General features: G+C 40.1%; 1 protein-coding gene across 1 annotated transcript in view; it reads left to right on the top strand.

Moving 5' to 3' along the window:
• The window catches only part of PRUNE2 (prune homolog 2 with BCH domain), a 205,820-nt gene that overhangs the window by 49,088 nt on the left and 131,621 nt on the right, over positions 1–25,111 (top strand). Inside the window, exons 3-5 of the mRNA XM_077818026.1 lie at positions 16,743–16,847; positions 17,835–18,037; positions 19,699–19,862. Coding sequence (XP_077674152.1) covers positions 16,743–16,847; positions 17,835–18,037; positions 19,699–19,862 — 472 coding nt within the window. The remainder of the gene's footprint in view (positions 1–16,742; positions 16,848–17,834; positions 18,038–19,698; positions 19,863–25,111) is intronic.

The raw sequence follows: 25,111 nt of genomic DNA on the forward strand, positions 1-25,111 counted from the left end.
ACCTCTGGAGGGCTGGATGTAATCAAGCTTGTTTTTAGCTATGACTATAAATAGAGTAACTCCCCAATTCTCCCTCCTCTTATATCATCCTCACAAGGATGAGCTTTGGAGACTGAAGACTTATTGGTGACTATTGACATAAGTTGAAAAGTGTACATGTCGGGGAAAAGATGATACATGAACATGACATCTCTCTAGAACTATGATATTTTCCACTGCCCATACTCAATATGCTCTCTGATTAGTACAGTGATGAGGGTAGTACAAAAACCCATATAAAATAGCACAGCATATGCAAACCTTCATAGTTATTAATTTCTACTTCTTTTTCCACCCAAACTTGATGCCGGAGGTCCTCTTCAGTCAGGACTATTTACATGCCAAATTTCAAGTTTCAAGCTTTAGTCATTCACATTATTTGTGGGTAGGGAAAGGGTAGCAATGGTGTCTTCAAGTGGGAAATGTTTCCTTTTTCCAACACATTCCTAAGTCAAAAACAGTATAGCGCAAGTAATGCTCTAATTCTCCAAAGGGAAGGGGGAACTACCAGAAAACCTTTGGGTGGAGACCAGTCATGAAAAGCTTTATCCAAAAACGATGAAATTTTCAGATGGGTATGAACATGTAAAAACAGACATATATTTGTGTTCAGGGGCAGTGGTTTTACTCTATCTAACATCCATATGGATTGCTTATATATTTGTCATTTTTAAATGGTTATAAAGCATCCAGGGGTTATGAATATATAAGTGCAGAATGTTCTGTCTTTCTGTTTTGTGCATCCTTTATTTATGAAGACTGACATTTCATTACAAGAGTGAAACACACAGACAGATGGACAGAGTTATAAAAAACAGAGCACTCAGGATTAGTTTATCAGTTCCAATATATTTCCTATTAATATTAACAGTGATGTTATACATATATTATTAATTCATTTGGATAATTAGATTATTACCTGCTTTACTGCTGTATTGGTTTAGGAATATGTTGGGGGAAAAAAACAGCCCTTTCTCACTGTAACAGTTATTCTTCTGTGCAAAAGATGGAGGCACCAAATGAGGCTAAGCACTCTTTGGTTATAGATAAATAACATAACATATTATATTAAAATAATAGTATTCATGACTGCAATTTTGGAAAACCAGTAATTACCTATATTTTCCAGTACATCATTTTCTAGTATACCATAATTTCATTAATGTAGCCGTTGTTGGAAGCCTATTTTCTCTTTCATATGTAACTTTAGCGCCCTCGTGGCCAAGATGGAGCCTGCTCTGCAGGTTCCTCTGGCCAAGAGAAGGTGCGCACAAGAATGCATCAGGAAAAATCCCTTCCACCCCAGGGGCACCTGTTCCACCCCCTACTCCTCCCAGAGTGAACACACACACCCACCGGAAAAGTACAGTGGATATAACAAAGGGAAATATTTATTTACAGAGGGATGAGAGGAGAAAAACAACAAGGGGAAATCTAGGGGGAGCAGTAGAACAGGGTTGCATTCAAACCAAGGCTCCACAGGCCCAGTGGTAGCACAATCTGAAAGGGCAGACACTGAGCAATCTGTCTGCACACAGAGTTCAGGAGCCACACAGAGCGACCACCTCCCCACTTAACTAGCTAGCAGCCTCCTTATTCCCAATGCAGAGTCACAAGCCCCAGTACTCACAGCCCCATGCAGCTCTGGGCAGCAGTGATACTGGGTCTAGCTCCGGCCTGTCCTTCTCGGGCGATTCCCCACTGGCACAGTGCTCCTCCTGGCCCATCCTGGCGTGTCCCCGATCGGCCGCCCTGTCCTTCCCAGGGTTCAGGTAGGTTCTCTCTCTGCCTCACTTTGTGAGGGCCTGTGGGCTGCATCCCCTCTCTCTCTCTCTTTCTCGCTCGCTCGCTCGCTCCAGAGCCCCACCTGGAGTTTCCCTCCTTTCTCACACTGCTCCCCCTCCCCGATTAGGAAAAATATGTAAAGGGGCCATGCTTTCTAAACCCCAAGGGGTCACACATACATACCCAGTTTCCATGGGATATCACCTTGACATACATCTCTCACAAAGACACTTGCACTCAAGAGTATTACAATAGATCTCCCCAGTGAAAAAGAAAAGTTACCTATGGTAAAGAGAGTGTTTTGGGAAAATCCTTCCAGGAAGTGGGGTTTCTAGCGGGCGTAAAGGGAGTTAGGGGAGTCATGCTAATTAATTTCTACATTTTCAACCAGGAAAAAAGAAATTATTAATAAAATAATATTAATATAAGAGAATATTGGACATATGCAGAGCCATCCATGCTACAGACAAAAAAGGGAGGGAATTAAAAAAGTTAAATTATGTTAAAATGTTCTTTTTTTAAAAAGGCAAATTTAAAAATTGACTTCAACAGCTCAGTCATTTGTTCTAGCTACAACTATGATTTTTGCCCTCATCTATAAGTAATATGATCTGGTTCATTATATTTCACCTCAATTCTTTCACAGGTATGGAAGCAAACCTGAAACCCAAGATGGGGTCAGTGCAATTATTGCTAATCCCTTTTCGCTCCACTATTCATCCAACATAATTTTCAGTATTGTTAATGATGAATGTGAGACAGAAGCTCACATAGAAGATCTGTAGCAAAATGAAATGTAACCATGCATATTATATAATTGTGTGTGCGTGTGTATGCAAAATATGCAATTTCACACACATATATATTCCAAACAAACAAAACATACAAACACACACACATAAAGAGTACATATATTCAAACAAAAAATACATTAAAAATCTTAAGATTGCCAGGTAAAGCACTCAAGTCAGAAAATGACAATGTTAATACCGCCTGTACAATCTTAATGTTGCTCCCCAGTACAAATACATTACAATATAGTCTAATTACATGGTCACATACTATTTTTTCCCAAGGACCACTGCCTCAGTTCCGTGTGTGACCACATGTTTCATGTACTACATACCATCCAAACTATAACTCAATAAGAAATGTTTGCCGTAGGATTTATTATGGCTCTCATCTGGCATGCAGTGTCTGAGTCTTGATACATTTATCATTTTATTATTTATATATTATATATTGATAGTTTATTTTTAGATGTGAAGTGACTATCCCCATTTTAGAGTTAGAGAACTGAGGCACACAGTAACTTGCCCAAAGTGGGGAATCTGTGGCACAGGCAGGAAGAGAACTTGCACTTACTGCATCCAAGACCAGTACCTCTTTGATAGAGTCCTCTTGACTCTGAAGTATTGCTGATTCATGCTTAAACAATAGTTCTACTGAGAACATTTTCCTTGTTCAGTCATAGAGGATATGTCCTGCTTTTGTCTTGGCAGGGAAAGCAGTTAGGTATCTTTATTTGGCCTGAGATCATTTCAATGGATTTTTCGTTTCTCTTGTTTTGTCACAAAAAAGTGTGTGTGTGGGGGGGGGGCGGGGGGGTTGTGGTTTTTGTGTGTGTATGTGTGTGTGTGGCTAAAATCAAGTTAGTTTAATATCTGACTGACTCCAGTTGGAATTATTTCTAGGTGTAAGTGCAGAACTGGGCTTTAAGAGACAACTTTTCAGACACTGGTGCCAAAGTTGTGCCCACAAAATTTGTGTGCACACCTACAACATGATCAAAATATGCAGCTGTATATGTATGTCCCTGTTTTCTTGAGCAATGAGCAGTTTTGGATGACAGGTGATATTAGGCACATGATTAGACACATGCCAAGTCCAAAAGCAGCACAGGGTCTGAAGATCTGGCCTGAATAGTAAATTATGGAAACACTTGAGAATTGAACATTTAACATTTAAAGGTTAGAAAATATCAAGGAAAATCTGTGCCAGATCAATAGGTGGAATAGATCTGATTTTAAAAGGAGCAGACAAAGCTTTTGAGGAATGTTGTTAGTTCTATGGCAGTTCTTTTGATATTTAAATAGTTTCTGTGCTTTATTTGTGCTTTCAAGCCATCCTTTTTAGGGGGGAACAGCACACAGAGATCATTTTTTAAAATCTATTTTTCACAATGTGGGTAGTTGGTGTGATGAATAAGTTAGACTGCGTAGAGGTAGGATCCAGAAATAGGCAGAGCTGATTAGCATGTAAACAAACTCATCAATCACTTCAAATGGATATTTTAAGTCATTGGAAACTATTTCTTGCATAGAAGTGAAATTTACTATTGTGCAGAGGCCCAGAACAGGCCCTATGTGTAAGGCTGATTCCCTGGATGAACTGTCAGAGTGTAGACCTGAACCTAAGAACTGTGGATTAGAATTCACCAGGAAAAGGAATTTCCATTTTGCAGGAAATTCCAGGTTGTCAAAGTTTCGCTTTGATCTGCGTGGGAACGTAATGTTGACATCACAGAATTTGCGGCAAAATGGAACAGTTTGGTTGAGCTCCACCAACCAGGCAGCCAGCCAACCAGCCAGCCAGCCAGGTTTCATTAATGAAAATTCAACAGAATAGATGGAAAACTGTTCCATCAGAAATTTTTCAATCAGCTCTACTCTGGATTTTAAAGTATGAGCCTTTACTGCCTGAGCTAACTGACCCCGACCTGCTAAGAAAGCCTATAGTAGGCTCATCAACTTTTTGCATGTAGTCCAACCACTACTAAAGGGGGACAGAACTCCGCACTGAACAAGTGTTTGTTACATATTCGCTACTTAAGCCCCACATACATCCTCTTTTCATGGCCGGTGGCACACAGGCCTTGTACTAGGCTCAACTCAAAAGCCCTCAAGCCAATGGAGATATCATGCTGCCTGCTATTCTGGGACAAATTCAGAGAATATTCTGAAATGACTGCTCAGGGTTGTGCTCATGGATCAAAAGGTTAGAACTGAGCCCTTAATATCCATTGAACAAATTCTCTGTTAAATGGTTTAAAGTCACATTCAGTTCACATGCATCTAAAGAAGTGGATATTCACCCACGAAAGCTTATGCTCCAATACGTCTGATAGTCTATAAGGTGCCACAGGACTCTTTGCCGCTTATTCAGTTCACAGGATGTATTCATACCCTGTTCCCAAAGGGACAGATCCTGTTCCAAGCTTCCAGCAGAAGCAGCCAGGTTTAGTGCTAAGGGTTCTCCCATAGGGGAAGAATTGAATTCTTTGGGCCACACTGAGGCAGCAGAACTGCTCCATGGTTGCTACACCAGCATCAGGACTGGAGTAGCCTTCACAGGCACGTCACCCGCCATGTGGTTGCCAGTGGGCAGTGACTGTGCAGCACCTTACCTACTAGCCATATTCCCGTCATCCCATGCACTTTCCTCTTCCAAAGAACTATGTCATAGAGACATGCAGAGAATCCTCATAAAGCTGCCTTCTGTATTCTCTTCAGGAGTGCCCTAAATCTTGCCCCTGTCCCATGGCGTAGATGTTGCAGTGGTTCTATTGCAAGCAGGGTCCACCACATGCACAGAGAGCAGAGTAAGATCTGGGGCAACCCCCTAATTCAGAATGCGAGGTTATCATGTCTGTTTTGTAGGGGAGAGGGTAAGAGGAACTGGTGCAGGAATACTGGTCTGAAGATTGTGAACATAATGTATGATTTTCTTTTTATAGTAGAGGAAGTCAGCTCACAGCAGCTCCTTCTATGTAGGAGCATTTCAACCTTGTATTAATACAGTAAGGAGGAAAGGAAGATGATGTCTTGATTGTAATTGAGATATCATGATGTGATTAGCCACTGTTACAGTATATATTAGCTGAAGTCGTTGCAATCCTGATTCAAAGCATATGTAGGACATATGAATGAGTCAGATGATAAGAACGAATAATAAAGGTTTCTTACCACAGTTGTCTTATTTTCAGAGAACAAAGCTAGGTAGAAAAGGAAGTTTTACTATAAAATACCAGAGTGCATCTTCTATTTGGGTACCAGATTGCAGGGGCAGTTTATTGTTTAATAATATACATAAATTTCAAACTGTGTTGTACTTTTTGATCACTATGGGCTTAATCCTCAGCTGATGTAAATCGATGTAGCGCTGTTGGCTTAAATTGAGCTATGCTGATTTACACCAGCTGAGAATGTGACCTGTGTCTAATTAATTTCATACCTCACACCTGGAATATCAAGAGTCAATCTTTTAAAAGTGAATACGTTGTTACAGTGTGACTACTGCACAGAATATATCTTTTATAAAGCTGTATAGAAACTCATTAATCATAACAGAAATCTGTGGGTTCCACTCAGGGGGACAGAGATTTGTTTAGTGACACAAATCTCACTCATCTACCTAGGCTGCTTTCAGGTTTTCAGAATTGCTAACAATTGAGTATGGGTTTGCATTAGTACAAGGGGGCTCCGCTAGGCGGAATGGATTCCTTTACAAATTTTGCTGAGCTGGAAGAGGAAGCTTCACATTTGATCCCCATATTTTTCTTCTAGCTAATTGACTAGTCCCAGGACATGCAGGCTAGGTTTGTGTGGGGGGGAAGAGCTTCTGTTCTCTGAAAGTATGTCTGCACTGCAATGTAAGCCTAGGGTTCAAACTCAGGTGCAAGCCTAACTCCTCTTCCATCTACATACAAATTGTGCTAACCCAGGACTCAGACCCCGTGTCCCAGCCCGTTCAAGGGCTAGAGTGGTCATGTTTGGGAGGGTGCTAGGAAGTCTGGGATATGGACGTTTGGACTCAGGGCCACATAATTCAGCGTAGATTCTGGAATCCCAGGTTGGGACACAGCTTTCTATAATTCCGAACCTGGGGTTGCAAATGAGTGTAGACGCTCCTGCTCTAGGTTAACAAACTCAAGGTTTGCTAATTCAAGTTCTACTAATCCTGGGCCTACGGCACTGTAAAGCACATTAGGGGTGTTCTCATTGAGAATACAATGGCAGTTCAGCAACTCCTGGGAGGCTGGGACTAAAGAGTAAGCACTGAAGGAGCCTTCCAGAGGAGCTGAAAATGCTGATGATAGCAAGTACTGGGGCTCTGCAGGAAGAGCTGTCATAAATATAAAGGGAAGGGTAACAACCTTTAAGTATGCAGTAATATAAAATCCCTCTTGGCCAGAGGTACAGAATCCCTTTACCTGTAAAGGGTTAAGAAGCTCAGATAACCTGGTTGGCACCTGACTAAAAGGACCAATAAGGGGAGAAGATACTTTCAAATCTGTGGGGGGAAGGTTTTGCTTTCTCTTTGTGTGTGTTCTCTCTGAGACAAAGAGAGAGACCAAGCAAGTAATCTAGCTCCTACTGAATGATACATCTAACTTACAGAAATAGTAAGTAATAGCGAGGAAATACGTTAGAGTATCTTTTGTTTTAGCTTGTGAATTTTCCCTGTGCTAAGAGGGAGGTTTATCCCTGTTTTTGTAACTTTAAAGTTTTGCCTAGAGGGGAATCCTCTGTGTTTTGAATCTTATTATCCTGTAAAATTACCTTCCATCCTGATTCTTTTCTTTTACTTTTTTTTACAGAGGTGTTTCTTTTACTTTTTTTTCTTTATAATAAAGTTATGTTTTTTGAGAATCCTAAAAACCCAAGGGTCTGGTCTGTGCTCACCTGGTTTACCTATTTGGTTGGTAGATTATTCTCAAGCCTTCCCAGGAAAGGGGGTGAAGGGGTTTGGGGGGATATTTTAGGGAAACAGGAACTCCAAGTGGTCCTTTTCTTGAATCTTTGTCTAACTCACTTGGTGGTGGCAGCGATATCAAGGGCAAGGACGAAATGTGTGCCTTGGGGAAGTTTTTAACCTAAGCTGGTAGCAATAAGCTTAGGGGGTCTTTCATGCGGGTCCCCACATCTGTACCCCAGAGTTCAGAGTGGGGAAGGAACCTTGATAAGAACAAAGTGCTGTTCAGAGCATCGTAAGAGAAGAGAGCATGATCTTTCCTATCAAATAAAACAGAAGACATGACAGGAGGAGGTACTGCTGCACTCCAAAGTAGGCTGGCAGGACTGTGTAGCTAAGGTCTCCAAGGAGTATAGGCCTTGTGGAGTCTTCCTGTTAACGAGGAGTGATCCTCTGAAAGCCAAGAAGCTAACTAAGTCATATCAAAAGTGAACAAAGGCTGCCTGCATCATGCTGATTGTTGACCTGGAGTATCTGCTAGTATCTGAAGAGGCTGTGACAAATTAACAGAATGGTGTTCTCAGAAAAATCTTTGAAAGCAGATTGAGGTGTCACCAGTGACAGGTAATACTGCCAGTATGGTATGATTCTGAGTGCATTAATACAAATTTTGACCGCTGCTGTTTCACCGTGATGCTCCAAAGGGATAGTGTCTCTTTGTTTACAATGTAATGAAAATGCAGTATGAAGTTGCCTTAGGGAAGCAGTACCTTGTGCATTGATTATATTGTCACAGACACATTACAAGATTAGGCCCTAAATGCTAAATTTTGAAAATAAAATTATATTTTTAAATTTTGCAATCAGAAAAGATAACTTTATAATATTTTTTCAAATATTCTCTTTACTATAATCTCAAACCTATTTATACCATTTTCTTTGCCAGATCTTAATTGCCTGTTAACATCTTTTCTTGAAATCATCATAAGATACTTTAGCTATAGACAGTGAAAACGTTGGCTATTTCTGGAACTATGTTTGATAATTTATAATCTATCGTGAATTCATGTTACTTTCCTAAGTAACCCCTGGATGATGTTGCATTATTTGTCAGTAATCATTAGCTGAGATGGTGATGTCATTCCAGGAAATATTGCCTTTTAGAGATTGTATTTCAAACATTGCATCCTCAGCAGAACAGATCCAAGGTTAAAAATAGCTGGCTGCATGATCACCGGTTAAATTGCACACCTGCAGAATTGGAGAAAAACCCCAGGATCTTTGGCTCCAAACACACAAACTTTTCCCAGTTGAGCTAAAAAAATGTTTGTCACTTAGCACTAAATAGTAAGTTGATAAGCACTGAGTAGCACTAAAGCTTATATCATCTACAAGCTGCTGCTGCTAGAGGTCTAGGTGATCACGTACATTTGAACAGGTCTGATATTCCATACATCAGAGGACAGTATGAAACAAATTCTAATATATTACACTGATAACATGCTTGTGGTGGGTAAGATATTTGCACTGTTAGAACATACAGGTTTCCTATGCTTCTGTGAGGCACAGCGGCCACTAATTAGCTATCTGGGTACGTTGGAATATAAAGGCTTACACTATAAGATTTACTATGTTGGAATATAAAGACTTACACTATAAGACTTACTTTAATTATGGTGTCTAATAAATGCCTGGATCAAGTGGTAGAGATGCCTGGGACAGGAAACACAAATCACTGCCAGTATGTGTGTGATGCTGGCTTATATGAATCTCTGGATATTAATTGAGTGATTTAAGTAGTTATCTCTAGGAAAAAGAAGAAGGATGGTTCACAGGTTAGGGCACTAGCTGGAGACAGGGGTTCAATTCCCTACTCCACAAGTCTTCCTGTGTGACCCAGGGCAAGCAACTTAGCCTCTCTGGGCCTCAGTTCCCCATCTGTAAAATGGGGATAGTACTTTCCTACCTCACGGGGTGAGTGAGAATAAACATGTTAAAGACATGTGCTCAGATACTGTGGTAATGGGGTCATAAGTACATAACATAGATAGAAAATTAAATATTTAAGAGGTCAGTGAGATATTTACAGAGGGACCCAAACTATGTGGTGTTTTGTTGTTAGAGTTGAACATGTGCTTGATTGTGCTACATGGGATGGGCAGCAAGAGCTGAAGTGTTTTCTGTGCCACTCGTTCTTGCAGCAGGAACTTCCTGGAGGAGATGTGCTTACAGAGAGGGGGTGAGCCTGACTATAGGCTTTTTGTGTTCTGGGAAATCAAATGAAATGACCGAGGGTCATTGTGTTTCTGTTGCCTATATGTTATTGTTTACACTGGAGAACGTGCTACTAAGAATTATTTTTGTATATTCAAATGGCGCAGTGAGTTACCTGCTCAGGTTGTATCACATGTGAGTAATTTTTGTTTTGTTTTGGCATGAAGCAGCATTTGACTTTGTAGGGGAGGGATTAGGGATAAACTCCTCCTAAGGCAGAGCAGTCAAAGCAGCCTTACTTGCTAGAATTTAGATGCTGCTGGAGGGAGCCTGGGAGCAGGCAGAAACCTGACTCCCCATATGAGCTACAAGGTGTTTTGCTAATTTGTGATCTGATTGATAGAAAACGATTTAAAAGGCCTTGTGATTGTTCCATGTATTTTACTGTTCTTTTCTCTCCCCTTTAATTATTTAAAAAATGTAAAAAAAAAAAATTGTTCATAGAAACCTTTCTTGGTTCTTCAGTGGAATATCCCTGCCTCTCAGTTTGCAGCATTGACTGGGGCCTCCTTTCCACTGCGCTCTGCCTGATCCTCACATGCAGTGAGGCGCAGGCTCAAAGGACTACCAACTCAGGCTGCAGTCTGGACCCCAGCCCAGAGCTCGGACTTTCAGCCTGCTAGGTCCCAGCAGGAGCTGCTGCTACAGCCCATGCAGATGCAGTTGCACATCCTCCTCTAATCCAGGAGCAGGAAAGCTCAGATCACAGTAGGAAGTAGGGGTGGGATTTTGTGCCAGCTCTCTAGCCAGTCAGAGGTCTGTGTGGGTGAGAGGCCAGCTTCTTCCCCTGCCAGCCAGGGTTCCAGGGTCAGCGCCAAATTTCACAGCATCGCTGTTGGTCTGGGGAGTGGGACTCCACACAAGCATCATTTGACCCAAAGTTTCTAATCTTTGTATTTGCTTCATTTCCAAAGATTCTATTATTTTGCATTTCTCTTGGATGTATTTAAATGAGTAGCCTTAAATACAGAAACTTACCTGTGGAGTGGGTACTAATGGTGAGTTCTCATAGTTACCTGTAGTGCAGCTGGTATACACTATCTACCAATTGTCTGATATACAGTATCTAATGCACTTCTACAAGCTTGTGGAGGTAGCCAGGAAGAACTATTTCAGATCAATGCTGCTGCTTTTTTCCAAGAGCCTCTTGGCCTAATGAGATCAGGATGCTTTAATGGATAAGGATATTTATTCTGATAAGGGAGAATTTCATATAGGAACATAAAAGTTAACTTAGCTTTAGGTTAAGCTCTACCTTTTAATAATAATTAAAGATTACTTGTTTTTTAATTATTTTTATAGGGGACATTGACAGGCAGAGCTTTTATTCCCATAAGTAACATGTTAATATCTATTTACTGGACTTTTCATGAATAATTAGTTTGATCATGCATAATTCAACTAGTGCAGACTGCCTCTTTAAAACTACTGCAGACACACTATTTTGCAATAAATAATCTTTAGGATGGAGAAAGAAGATGAGGTCTCAAGCCTTCTTCTCAGAGTCATTGTTTTTTTTTTACATTTTTAGAAAAAATGAAGACCTGTGATAAGTGGCTCTCCATAACTGAGAGAATAGGCTCAAACTACGAATGGGGGGTTATACAACAGGTCAGACCAGATGATCTAATTGTTCCTTCTGGCCTTAAATTCTATGAATCTATGAAATAACATTGGAAGGTCTGTTGGACATAACGTTTTTTAAAGGAATGTTTTCTGATCAAATGTGATAAAAACATAGATTTTGTGAAAACAACTTTTTTGCAGACCCCCAGGGCAATTAGAATGTTTCAGCTGCCATATTTCTGGACGCTGCAGCATTGTTTTAAAGTATGGGAGCCTGAAAGTTAAAGTGAAACCTACTGGTCAATGCTTCTGTGGGTCATGAAAGTGAAACAAATGGTGAACAAGCAGCCAAAATAGTGCAAGTTATTTTTTTAACAGTCTTTCATTTTTAATAGTTTTGGGTGTTATAAGAAACATAGATAAGGACATTTTAATGTATTTATTTATTAAATATAGGACTTTTAACCTGACTTTGTCCTTAAAAAATCTGGAGGCATGCTCAGGACAGTGCCTGTGTTTGATTAGGAACATTCCATTACCTGGGATTCTTGGTTCCTCTAGCACACAACGAGGGGAGTGAAATTCCCACGTAAATTGCCGTATGGAAGAGGATTAGAGAATGGGAATTTTGGAAGGAGCTGTTACAGTTACCAGGATAACTGTATCTCGTGTCTGATCCCTTCTTGTCTGTTCAAGTGCACCCCCTCTCAGATCTTGGGCCTGTAGCTATCACCTCAGGGTAGAGTCATGGAATTCTCCCACTCTCAGACTGGGCTGCAGTCCCCTGTGATCAGCTGTGATTACTTCAGCTGTCCTGGTTTGTCTTCAGCACCTCCAATTGCATCCCCTCCAGGACAATGACAATGGTAACCAGTGACTACATTGCCTTCTAAAAGCAAAGCATTATTTATTTAGAACAAGAGCATTTAGGAGAAAACAGATCTTACAACAATAAACAGTCTACATGCTTGCCTGTCTTTCTCTAAGGCATACCATTCCTGGAAGCTAGGGGATATCCAGTGTCTGTTCTCCCTCTGCAGAGCCTCTCTCTATGTCAGCATGTCCCCCTTGACGTGTCGTCGTCCCCCCCCACCGCCCCCGGAAAAGAGATTTTTACAACTGTTTAGAGTCTGAGAGAGACATGGTGGGTGAGGCAATATCTTTTATTGGACCAACTTCTGTTGGTGAAAGAGACTCGCTTTGGCACTCCACAGAGCTCTTCTTCAGGTCTGAAGTTCTTTCGATCTCTTTGTTCCCAGCATTCCCAGCAGAACAGCTGTGTCACTTAGTTGGAGACAGGATACAGTATGCTTGAAGCTAATACTTTTCTCATTGTCTTGTAATTGCCTCCTAAGTGTTGTTCCAAGGTTGCTTATCTGGGCTGATTGGGTCGCTTCCCTGCTTGTTTTTTCCACTGGCTGCTACTGAGTTATATCAATACAGGAAATCCTAATAGCCCACCATAATTGTACAATAATTTTATCTCCCTATCTAAGTCTCATATAGGGTTCACAAAATTATTACATCTCAGTATTCTTAGACTATTACATAGTAATGCTATGTCAGTCACAAGAGGGTTGAAGAGAAGATGGATAGATAATGGGATGGGGAAATAAAAGCAGGGAAAATGTGGGCATGTGAAGAAGGCAAATGCTGGTTTAGAAATTTGAATGCTCCTTGTCCTTTAAAGCAACTACAAAGACAAAGGATTATCGGAAGCTGCTATATTTAGGTTTTTATCTCACCTACCCAATTTGTTTCTCTTTGGAACTGCAGCATATCTTTATAGCAAAGCCACTGCTAATTAGTAACATGGGTATTTTGTGTGAATTTTAGTGTACAGGAAAGGTGTCACATGGACAATGCTGGAGACTGAAGTTCTCTCTCTTTATTTTATTTTTATTTAAGAAAACACGATGGTGTCTGAGCAATCATATGGAGCTGGAGCTGGAGTTTAATCTCTGTGCCTATTCAATCCTAGGCCTTTCTGCTGGGACTGCCACTGCGGTTTCTTGCTTGTTAGTGTCACATTTTTAGGATGTGGACATGTGTTCACTGGGAAGTAGACAAGATCAAGAAACTCATTTTATAGAGGCACCATGACTGCCATATAGATGGTAGATACTACTGGTTGGATTGGATTCTGAGAGGTGACAGGCTCACTATCTAATTATCAACCCCCCCGATCCATTCAATCGCTTATTGCTTTTATAGAATACACAAATGCCACAAAAATAACCCAAAGGCTGAAATAGCACATTTGTCAGGGAGCTAAAGAAAAAGAATGTCAATACATTTCTGTTTGTATTAAAGAAGCCAAGAAGTCATGAGTTTTTATTTAGTCATTAGGATGGCACTGAAATTGGCATTATTTGGTAATCCTAAAAATATTTTGAGCAAGGACAATTTGAGAAAGGGGAAAAATTAAAAATTGGGTGTGACACTGGCAGACCAGGTGCCAGCTCATGCCAAGGCCCCTAGGCCTCACTGAACACTGACAACCATAGCTGGAAACCAGTCTGGTTCAACTGTGTGTTAGCATTGATAAAATAGATGTTAAGCTGATAAGAATGTATTTAGTGTTTAGACTCAGTGAAATGTTTGTAGGATGCTGCATGCATTCATCTCGCTTATATCATCTGTAGCCCATGGTAAAAAGTAATATTGAGTGTTTGCATTGTAAACCTCTGTAGTTGTGTAACTCACCAAATAGAAAAGAAGAATTAATTAATGTAAAGTGCTGGCCCGCTGTTCCATTGTGAAACATCAAAGGACAAAGACTTTGTTGATTGCCTTTCCCCAACTCCCAGAAGAGGAGACAGGCACCAATACTTGTTCCATCAGTTTGAACTCTGAAGAAAGGGAATAAAAATCCCTGGCCAGACGAACTGTATTATGTTGCTTGGAATTTGGAGAGGGCAAAATTTCTAAGCATAAAGAAGGGATTACCAAGCTGCTTAGCCTGGGTTAGCTCTGAAGGACATAGAAAGCTTGCATATCACAGCAACTACTGTTACCTTTTGGAACCTGAGGCTTGGTTTACACTACAGAGTTAGATCGACAAGGCATCTTATGCCGACCTAAATCTGTAAGTGTCTACACTAAAATTTCGCTCCTGGTGACATAACTGTCCTGCTACGCTGACTTAGGCCATGTCTACCACTACCACTTATGTCAGCAAAATTTATGTCGCTCAGGGTTGTGAAAAAACTCACCTCCTGAATGACCTAAGAAGTTTTGCTGGCATAAGTGGTAGTATGCACAGCACTATGTTGACGGGAGAGCTTTTCCCACCAACGTAGCTACCATGCTGGGTGGTTTAATTATGTCAATGGGAGAGCTCTCTTCCGTTGGCATAGAGTAGCTACACAAGAGATCGTACAGTGACGCATATAGACATAGCCTTAATAACTCCACCTCCACGAGAGGCATAGAGTCAGTGTCGATGTAGTTAGGTCGGCGGAGTGTTAGTGTTGCTTACATTGACAGTTACTGGGTTTTAGAAGTCATCGCACAATACCCCACACTGACAGTGTAATCGGTACAAGTGCTCCTGGTGAGGAAGTGCACTGCTGACATAAGGAGCAAAGTGTAGACACGCAAAGTGTAGATGTAATCACTGTATGATGCCATAAGTTAGGTTAACTTAGTTTTGTAGTGTAGACATGCCCTAAGACAATGACTCATTTGTGTGTGTATATTTACCTGCTTTAACCTTGTAAATCACTCTTATTTCTTTTTCTTAATAAGTCTTTAGTTAGTTTATTATAGGATTGGCTACAAGAATTGTCTTTGGTGAGAGATCTAAGGTACAATTGAGCTGGGGGTAAGTCACTAGTCCTTTGGGACTGGAAGTAACCTGAATATTGTGATTTTGTTAGCATAAGGGACCATCTATCACAAAGATAGGGGGCAAGATAGACTGGAGTACCCAAGGGGACTGTCTGTGACTCCATATTAAGGCTGTTGTAGTGCTCGAGGAGTTCACACTTTATACTTGGTTGGTGAAATCTAAGTATAGAACACACAGCCAGTTTGGGGTTTGTGCCCTGCTTCTTCACAGTTTGTCCTGAGGTTGGCACTCACGGTCATGAGCCACTCTAGACAGCTTGACATAGGGAAATAAAGAAGTAGAGAAATATCGATGATAGAAAAGATGTACATTTAAGTCATAGGTGTCTGCTCTAGACAGTTTTTACAACTGCATTGTTCAGAAAGGTATCTTGCTTAAGTAGTTTCCTTCCAAGTGCACAGGAGATTGGGAACGATTGACCTGGTTTTATTACCCAAGCGTATTTTGAATGACTGTGTTCTACATAATGAAAAAAGAGCTGCACCTCTTTTTTCTCTCCTGGTAGAGTGAAGATTAGACATTTGTATTCTTTTATTAACAGGTAATTGAGGCAAGTATGCTAATTATAGCTCTTTGCAGGAAGATTAGATTTCACTTGAGAAAGTGTAGAAAATTAACTCAAAATAACAAAATGTACTTCAACCTTCAGACATGGAAAAGAACCTCTTTAATTGTGTATGTTTGGATGTGAGACACCTATATTAGTGTCAGACACATTTGTTTCTCAAATTAAGATGCACAGCTCATTAAAAGCAATAGGCTAGAACATTTCTGTACAGTTGGCATCTCATTAATGATGTGTTCAAGGAAAAGCATAATTCGCAATCATCTGACGTGTGTGGGGGTGTGTGTATGAATTGTGCATGAACCTCTCTGAAATACTTCGCATTTACACAGCATGTTTGGCATTTCCCTGTCTATCGTTTGGAAGGGACCCAATTTTACCTGATATTGAATGTCCTTAATTCCTGTTGCTGTCAGTGGGAATTAAAGACATGCAGCACCTCACAGAGGTGTGCTCGTCTTCTTGCAGGATCAGGCTTAAGGCTAGTTACATTTTTAAAGTTGCAAATATCAGGCCAAGTGGCAGACAAGGAAAACAGCTACTACCAGAAGAACTCACCATGCTTTGTGATTCAGTGGTTTGTCAAGTAGATCTTCACCCCTTGCCCCCATGCTGCTTTGATAACTAGGTCTGTGTAGTGTGTTTAGCATCTCACCATTCGCACTGGAAGCTGCTTTTCTCATTATTCCACCTACACCATTGATTTTAGTGGGAACTGACCTATGTGAGTTCAGTCCATATGTCTAAACCTGGGTCCCCATGCACTCCAAGCTCCTATCGACTTCATTGGGAGTTATGGGTGCATGGGGATTGGACTGACCCTATAATGAGCACATTTATTATGCTGACTGACTGAGAAGTTTTACAATTAAGCAAAACATTTAGATATTTCAATTGGCAAGTTAAATGTCTGCATTCCTTGCTGTTTTTTACAGTCACCTTTTAAAATGGTCTTATATGTTTCAGAACCGGAGCAAACGCCTTGGGAAAGTCCATGTTGTTCTTGGGAATAAACCATGTGATTTGGATTCTCTCATTTCTGCATTAACATATGCCTACTTCCTAGACAAGGTAAAAAGAAAAATGAGATCCTGACTTATTTGTTATAGATGTAATAATGTTCAGCAAATAAAAACATGCATGTACAAAATTAGGGTCTGATCCCCTGGCAGTCAAAGACAAGACTCCCGTTGAGTTAAGTGGGAGCAGATGGCAGCCCTTTATTATACAGAAGTAATGATCTAGAGATTATCTACATACAAGAGATGAATGGCAATAACGAAAACCCGAAGAACATGTTAATGCAATATAGGTGAAATTCATTGCCAGCACATGGCCTATTCATCGCTAAAAGCTGACTTAAGTGATGCATAGAACTCATGCAAATCCTAATCTTGTGCACAGGGTTGAGTTTCATCCTCAAATCTTTGATACAAATAACATATCCATTGTTATTCTTTTTGTTCAGTAGACTGTTGATTCACAGGAGACAGAGGACAGATTACTATTATTTACTTACTGCTTGTGTCACAGTTGCACCTACAAGACCCCTTTGTTCTAAGCACTATACATATGCATAGTAAAAGTCAGTCACCACAGAAAGTGAAATCTTGACCCCTCTGAAGTCAATGGAATTTTATGGGATCAGAATTTTTTCTCTTGACTTTAGTGGGATCACAATTTCACCAAGAGTAATTAAGTAACTTGTCCATGGTTATACAATATATGTGTCTTAGAGCTGGGAATTGAACTAAGATCTCCTGATTTTTAGTCAAACGGCTTAACCATGAGACCAAACCAAGTTTGAAAGGTAAACGTTGACTGCAGTTGATGGGGATTTAGGCACATGCTGAAAAAACAGAAATAGAATTTTTAGCAATTTCCCCCACTCATTTTTCCAACATCTCTCTTACAGCTACATAAAGAGGAATCAGCAAAGAGGAATTATCTGTGGGAAAATAAGGTTTACTGATGGGCAGAAATTCAGACAAAATTGTCCCAATGAAAGTCAGTTATTCTTTTGCACCATTCTGACAGATACACATTCTCTTGTTACAGGTCAGTCCCCCGGATGTTCTATGCTTGCCCGTGCTGAACATACCAAGAAGAGAATTCAGCTACTACCCAGAAACAAGGTTTATTTTGGAAGAGTTGAATATCCCAGAATCATTCCATATCTTCCAAGATGAAATCAATTTGCATCAGCTGAATGATGAAGGGAAATTGTCTTTAACGCTTGTTAACAGCAACATGCTGGCAAGGTATAGTGTTCTGTGTACAATAAAGTGGCCATGCTAGATTGAGCTGTTTTAAAGGTTATATTTTAAGTAGTTTTAGGACTATAAATGCTGTCTTAATATTTTCTGTTCTATATCTGTAACACAATGTGGAATCACAGAAGAGACAGAAGACCCAACATTATTTTCCCTTCATTATGACCATTGAGTACAACATGCTACACGTATTAGTCTAACAAATTTATTTGAGCACGAAAGCTTATGCTCAAATAAATTTGTTAGTCTCTAAGGTGCCACACGTACTCCTTTTCTTTTTGCGAATACAGACTAACACGGCTGCTACTCTGAAACGTATTAGTCGGTTTGTTTCACTTTTCTGCTGGACCATTTTATGTATTTTACTAAAAGCCCTTGATGCACCTTCATAGATCTCAGTTTAGACACTATTGAATTAGATTTGTTATCCCAGAGCTTTATATAAGGTCTGTAAACTGCAGGTCACACTGGAATCCATACAGGGTATCATCGAACAACTACATCCCTTACTCCATGGGGACCCCATTCTGAAGAATCTTTCCTGAACCTCCTCTTCTGGCCTTCAGACAACCCCCTAGCCTCTCAAAGGTCATCATCAGAAGCAAGTTCCCCACAGACCAGGACACACCAATTCAAAGCGGCACCAGACCCTGTCAGAACAACAAATGCAAAACCTGCAGACATATCTCCACTGCTACAATGATCAATGCCTCCCACAACACACCTGTCAAGTTCCATGAGTCCTACACATGCCTATCACATGTGTTATACTTCATCCAGTGCACTACGTGCCCCAGTAACAACTATGTGGCTGAAACCAGACAAACACTACGCTTTTGAATGAGCTCACACAGGAAAATGATAAAAGACAAAAACACCCTATCATCCTTGGGTGAAAATTTTCCCAAAGCAATCACTCTATATCTGACCTATCAGGCCTCATCTTCAAAGGAAACCTGCACAGCATTTTCAAAAGATAAGCCTGGAAACTTAAATTCATAACTTTGCTAGACACTAAAAATCATGGTCTTAATAAAGAGACTGGATTTAGGGGTTATTACAACAATCTGTAACCCACTAACCCTGCCCTCTTTTTTGTCCTATGACTACAGGGGTGTTAATGGGTCACTTCACTTTGAAAAGTCCCTTAGAATATGTGCTAACTACTTATGCTAAACCTTGTGTTTAGCGGTAACATTCTAAAAGTACCTTTCCCAGACATGAGGAAGAGCTCTGTATAGCTCAACTGCTTGTCTCTCTCACCAATAGAAGTTGGTCCAATAAAAGATATTATCTCTCCCACCTTGTCTCTTACAAGCATTCAAGTCTGAGTACATACTAAATATCAAACAGTAGTTATTTTAAAGAAGCTAAGAATCTATCACTCTACAATAGTGACTTAAGTTTAGGACATTGTGGTCAAGAAATTAATGAACATTTTTTTTGTTGTTTCATTCACAGTAGAATTTGAATAAGAATGACTAGAGTGTAGCATTATGCCAGCAGCTGTTATTAAGTGATAGCTCTTTTTAAAAAATAATTTGTACTATTAACAATAGCAAAATAACTGAAAAGGCTACACTGGTGTGTTTACAGATCAAATAATTAGAATTTTTTTAATTTGTATTTTTAAAAATTTTGTGTGATAGTGATGATAAAAGTTTGGAATCAGCTGTTGTCAAAGTCATCAATCCAGATGAGCGATGTGATGCCAACTTGGGGTTACAGGCGTCTTCTTCCTCTTTAGTAGTAAAAGAGATTCTTCAAGAGGCACCAGAGTTAATCACTCAGCAACTGGCTCATCTCCTCAGAGGTGAGAGATTACTCTTTTTATTAAATACTGAAAGGTTTAATGGAGTGTTGCTGAATTTGCTCATGCAGAAAGAGTGCGATCCATTCTTTGGTTAACAATCCCTTTAAAGACCACGGGAAGCTCCATAAAAGAAGCAGGGAGTAAAGAGTTTGTTAAAGAGTAACATTATATTTAATATTAAAAATGTGCATTTAAAAACAGGCATGAGGGGTCTTTACTGTATCACTAGAGAGGAATATTAAATGGAGCTATCTGCACATCAGTTGGGTAGATGGAATAGCTCTTATAGTTCTAACTTTGTTTCCAGTGACTGTGTGGTATTAGGAATAAAGATACTCTTACCCTGTAGTGGATAATGAATATGGATCAAGATCCCATGCTTGCATGTTAAAACTTCTAATCAAAGCCATGTTTATTTAATCTTGTTTTGGTGGTATAATGTGTAACTTTCATGATCTAAGAATGCCATAATCAAATTGCCATGACACTTTCTTCTCAGTTTGCCTCATTTGTGCACCACAGTATTAAGCAGTAGGGCTTCAGTATAGTCACAAATGTTTCTCAGTTTTTCTTTTTAGCTTGTTACATTTGCCATTATCTTCATTTTTGCAGTGTCACTGCTTTTAAATTTGTGATATCTGTTAGACAGAAAGCTGAAGCTGTAGAAGAACTGACGGTTGCCCATAAGTTAGTTATGTACTTTTATCATTCCCTCTTCAGAACATACTTTAAAAAATAACCAGTTTAAATTGTGAACTCATGCTTGCTAAATTTTCTTTTCTGAAAAATTAACGTAGATAAATGTCGCAACTCCAGTGCTGAATTTTTGCATACACCTAAGTATAAGCAAAGATATGAGTTTATTTTACTCTGTTCTGTACCTCATAACATGCCCTCCATCATGGTATCTGAACTATTGAATTTATACTGAGAGACTACAAAAGTTTGTATTTTTATAAGGCTTTTTCATATTTTCATGAGGAAAGGGTGTTACCTTTTAATACAGAATTTGGTCAAATCTCTGTACATGTTTCATAACTAATGGTCCCCAGTAAAGCTGCCATTAAATATTTCGCAGTCTGCAAATCTCTGTAGAATAGCTCTATGGGAAACTGTGCCCTCAACTAACCAAGTAAGCATAATCATTTATCTTTGTGACAGAACCAAAAAAAAAAAAAAAGGCATTTGGGGGATTTATGTCAAGAGGCCTCTATGACAATGCAAAGTGACTGGAGCTAGTAGGATATTACTGATAATAACGCCTTTATGTAGTTCATTATTTAGAGGTAGAATTATAGCTTATTATTCAAACACTTCAAATATATTTGCTATAAAAGCTAAACATAGGCAAGATTTTTCTTTTAATGCAACCATAAGGGCCCAATCCTGCATATACTTGTTAATGTGTGTAGTGATTAGCACCATAATTAGTTCTGTTGAAATCAGGAGGATTATTCATGATTGTAAACAATATTATTTGATAGTAAGTGTTTGCGGAATTGGGCCCATGCCTAGTAGAATTACAGTTATCTATCATATTAATACAGCTTCAACAACCGATGAAGTGAGCTGTAGCTCACGAAAGCTTATGCTCAAATAAATTGGTTAGTCTCTAAGGTGCCACAAGTACTCCTTTTCTTTTTGCATGGTATCTAGTTATTCTGTTGATATCTAATGGTATAGAAAATAGTAAGGTACTGAATTAAACAGTATAATAAGCTCTGATGTGACTTTTAAAAAGTTTTTAGTAGTTAGGAGACCACATTTACAAATTCAGGAAAAATCAGTAAATACCAACATCTCTTAATTTTAATTTTTAATACATTGTCCAAGCTGTTAAGACTATAAATATTTACAGATAGTAGACCAAATTCTGTCCTTACAACTTACCCAAATCCTACATATGAAGGGTTTCTTCAGGTATGTTTGCAACAAGAAGAAAGCCAAGGAAAGTGTGGGCCCCTTACTGAATGAGGGAGGCAACCTAGTGACGGGATGTGGAAAAAGCTAATGTGCTCAATGCTTTTTTTTGCCTCTGTCTTCACTAACAAGGACAGCTCCCAGACTGTTGCGCTGGGCATTACAGCATGGGGAGTAGATGGCCAGCCCTCTGTGGAGAAAGAGGTGGTTAGGGACTATTTAGAAAATCTGGACGTGCACAAGTCCATGGGGCCAGATGAGTTGCATCCGAGAGTGCTAAAGGAATTGGCGGCTGTGATTGCAGAGCCATTGGCCATTATCTTTGAAAACTCGTGGCGAACGGGGGAAGTCCCGGATGACTGGAAAAAGGCTAATGTAGTGCCAATCTTTAAAAAAGGGAAGGAGGAGGATCCTGGGAACTACAGGCCAGTCAGCCTCACCTCAGTCCCTGGAAAAATCATGGAGCAGGTCCTCAAGGAATCAATCCTGAAGCACTTACATGAGAGGAAAGTGATCAGGAACAGTCAGCATGGATTCACCAAGGGAAGGTCATGCCTGACTAATCTAATCACCTTCTGTGATGAGATTACTGGTTCTGTGGATGAAGGGAAAGCAGTGGATTTATTGTTTCTTGACTTTATCAAAGCTTTTGACACTGTCTCCCACAGTATTCTTGTCAGCAAGTTAAAGAAGTATGGGCTGGATGAATGCACTATAAGGTGGGTAGAAAGTTGGCTAGATTGTCGGGCTCAACGGGTAGTGATCAATGGCTCCATGTCTAGTTGGCAGCCGGTGTCAAGTGGAGTGCCCCAGGGGTCGGTCCTGGGGCCGGTTTTGTTCAATATCTTCATAAATGATCTGGAGGATGGTGTGGATTGCACTCTCAGCAAATGTGCGGATGATACTAAACTGGGAGGAGTGCTAGATACGCTGGAGGGCAGGGATAGGATACAGAGGGACCTAGACAAATTGGAGGATTGGGCCAAAAGAAATCTGATGAGGTTCAATAAGGATAAGTGCAGGGTCCTGCACTTAGGACGGAAGAACCCAATGCACAGCTACAGACTAGGGACTGAATGGCTAGGCAGCAGTTCTGCAGAAAAGGCCCTAGGGGTGACAGTGGACGAGAAGCTGGATATGAGTCAGCAGTGTGCCCTTGTTGCCAAGGCGGCCAATGGCATTTTGGGATGTATAAGTAGGGGCATAGCGAGCAGATCGAGGGACGTGATCGTTCCTCTCTATTCGACATTGGTGAGGCCTCATCTGGAGTACTGTGTCCAGTTTTGGGCCCCACACTACAAGAAGGATGTGGATAAATTGGAGAGAGTCCAGCGAAGGGCAACAAAAATGATTAGGGGTCTGGAACACATGACTTATGAGGAGAGGCTGAGGGAACTGGGATTGTTTAGTCTGCAGAAGAGAAGAATGAGGGGGGATTTGATAGCTGCTTTCAACTACCTGAGAGGTGGTTCCAGAGAGGATGGTTCTAGACTATTCTCAGTGGTAGAAAAGGACAGGACAAGGAGTAATGGTCTCAAGTTGCAGTGGGGGAGGTTTAGATTGGATATTAGGAAAACCTTTTTCACTAGGAGAGTGGTGAAACACTGGAATGCATTACCTAGGGAGGTGGTAGAATCTCCTTCCTTAGAAGTTTTTAAGGTCAGGCTTGACAAAGCCCTGGCTGGGATGATTTAATTGGGGATTGGTCCTGCTTTGAGCAGGGGGTTGGACTAGATGACCTCTTGAGGTCCCTTCCAACCCTGATATTCTGTGATTCTATGATTCTATATGCAGCTGTACTGTTATAAGAGTCTTGCCTTTTGCAAGAGGACTGTTAAATTCTGGGATCTCAAATCACTGTTGGGAGCAGCCATGGAGATCAAGGCAACCAATTACAGTACTGGAAATGTAGAAAAATTCCCACTCATATACAGATACCAAAATGATTTGCTCTTCATGGCCATTCTGACTTTGTAGCTACCAGCAGAGGACCATATTCTGGGGTGAAGAATAGCTGTTTTGTGCTGCACCGCCAGTGGATATATGCTGTAAGGCTGACATATCTCACTCTAGCATGATTGCTCCAGGGCATAGGTGATATTCCAGTGGCATAAAGCCAGTATAGAAGTACTGACACTAGTATTCCTCCCTTTTAATACTATCTGTAGCATAAAATAATTGTATAATTTACATGGAGCAATTTTTGTTGGTGTTTAGGTTCGGAGAGCTAACGTGAAAGTCAAAGTGCTATGAATTTGGATTTGATTTCATAAAATTGCTGAGCGGAGATAATCAGCACTGAAGTCAATGGGAGCTTTAACATTTATTTTAGTGGGCACTGATTCAGGCCTTTAGGATGTATGGGGGGTGATATTGCAATGTTAGTAACATGATTCAAATGCCTAGGTTTAGAGATATCTTTTCAGTTGTGCTGTACCAGCTGTAACAGTTTCATTAGGTGCCATCTCAACAGACTTCTTCGGAATTCTGAAACTTTGGCTCACAGTATTTATTAATTTTAATAATAGCTGAAAGCATTTAAAAATACTCTGTGTACTGTTATAAGTTTGAACAAATTAGACATGCTTTTGAATGGAAAAAAAGGGAGAAGGGAAGAAAAGGCATATTCATGCAAAACTTAACATCATTAATGTAGGCAGTATTATTATTTAAGGTCTTTTTTAAGCTGTATGCTTTCCTGATATCTTTGTCTCTTCTTCAGACACACTGTGAGTTAATTCTACCCTTGGGCCTTAATCAGAACCTGCTCCAAGAGTCAAAGTACTGCACAATCATATCTGCCTTAAGTCAGTGCTTGTTCTGACTCTGGATTTGTGCCAGAAGCAAATGATTATAAAATCTGCCAGAGTCTTGGGCCTGTATTACTTTATTTCCCCAGAGATGTTTACTAGGGGACTGTTGCCAAACTCAAGATCCATTACATTGCTGAATCATTACATTTTTTGTTGGAGCCAGCTGGCAAGGAGTGATTCAAAAAACTGATTGTCGTGTACCTTGAGTCAGTGCATTCTTGAAAATGCCTCCTTCTGTTTATTTGTATAAGGACTTGAAGGATGCCACAAGATGCAGATTGCAACACGTAAATACTAGCAGTTTTTTACCAAGATGAACAACAATATTTATAGATACTGAATTTGATTTTTCTGGAGATGAACGGAAGCATTAATACCTTTCAGTGCGGTGCTGGTGCAGTTCAGCTTTCAAAATTAGTTTGTTATTTTAGCAACTCACAACAGGTCCTTTTTGGGAGTTTGGGAAAGGTGCCAGCATTTATCAGATGCGTGATTCACACTTTTCTTAAATGGTCA

This window comes from Eretmochelys imbricata, chromosome 5 (genome assembly GCF_965152235.1).
Source record: "Eretmochelys imbricata isolate rEreImb1 chromosome 5, rEreImb1.hap1, whole genome shotgun sequence".
Lineage (NCBI taxonomy): Eukaryota > Metazoa > Chordata > Testudines > Cheloniidae > Eretmochelys > Eretmochelys imbricata.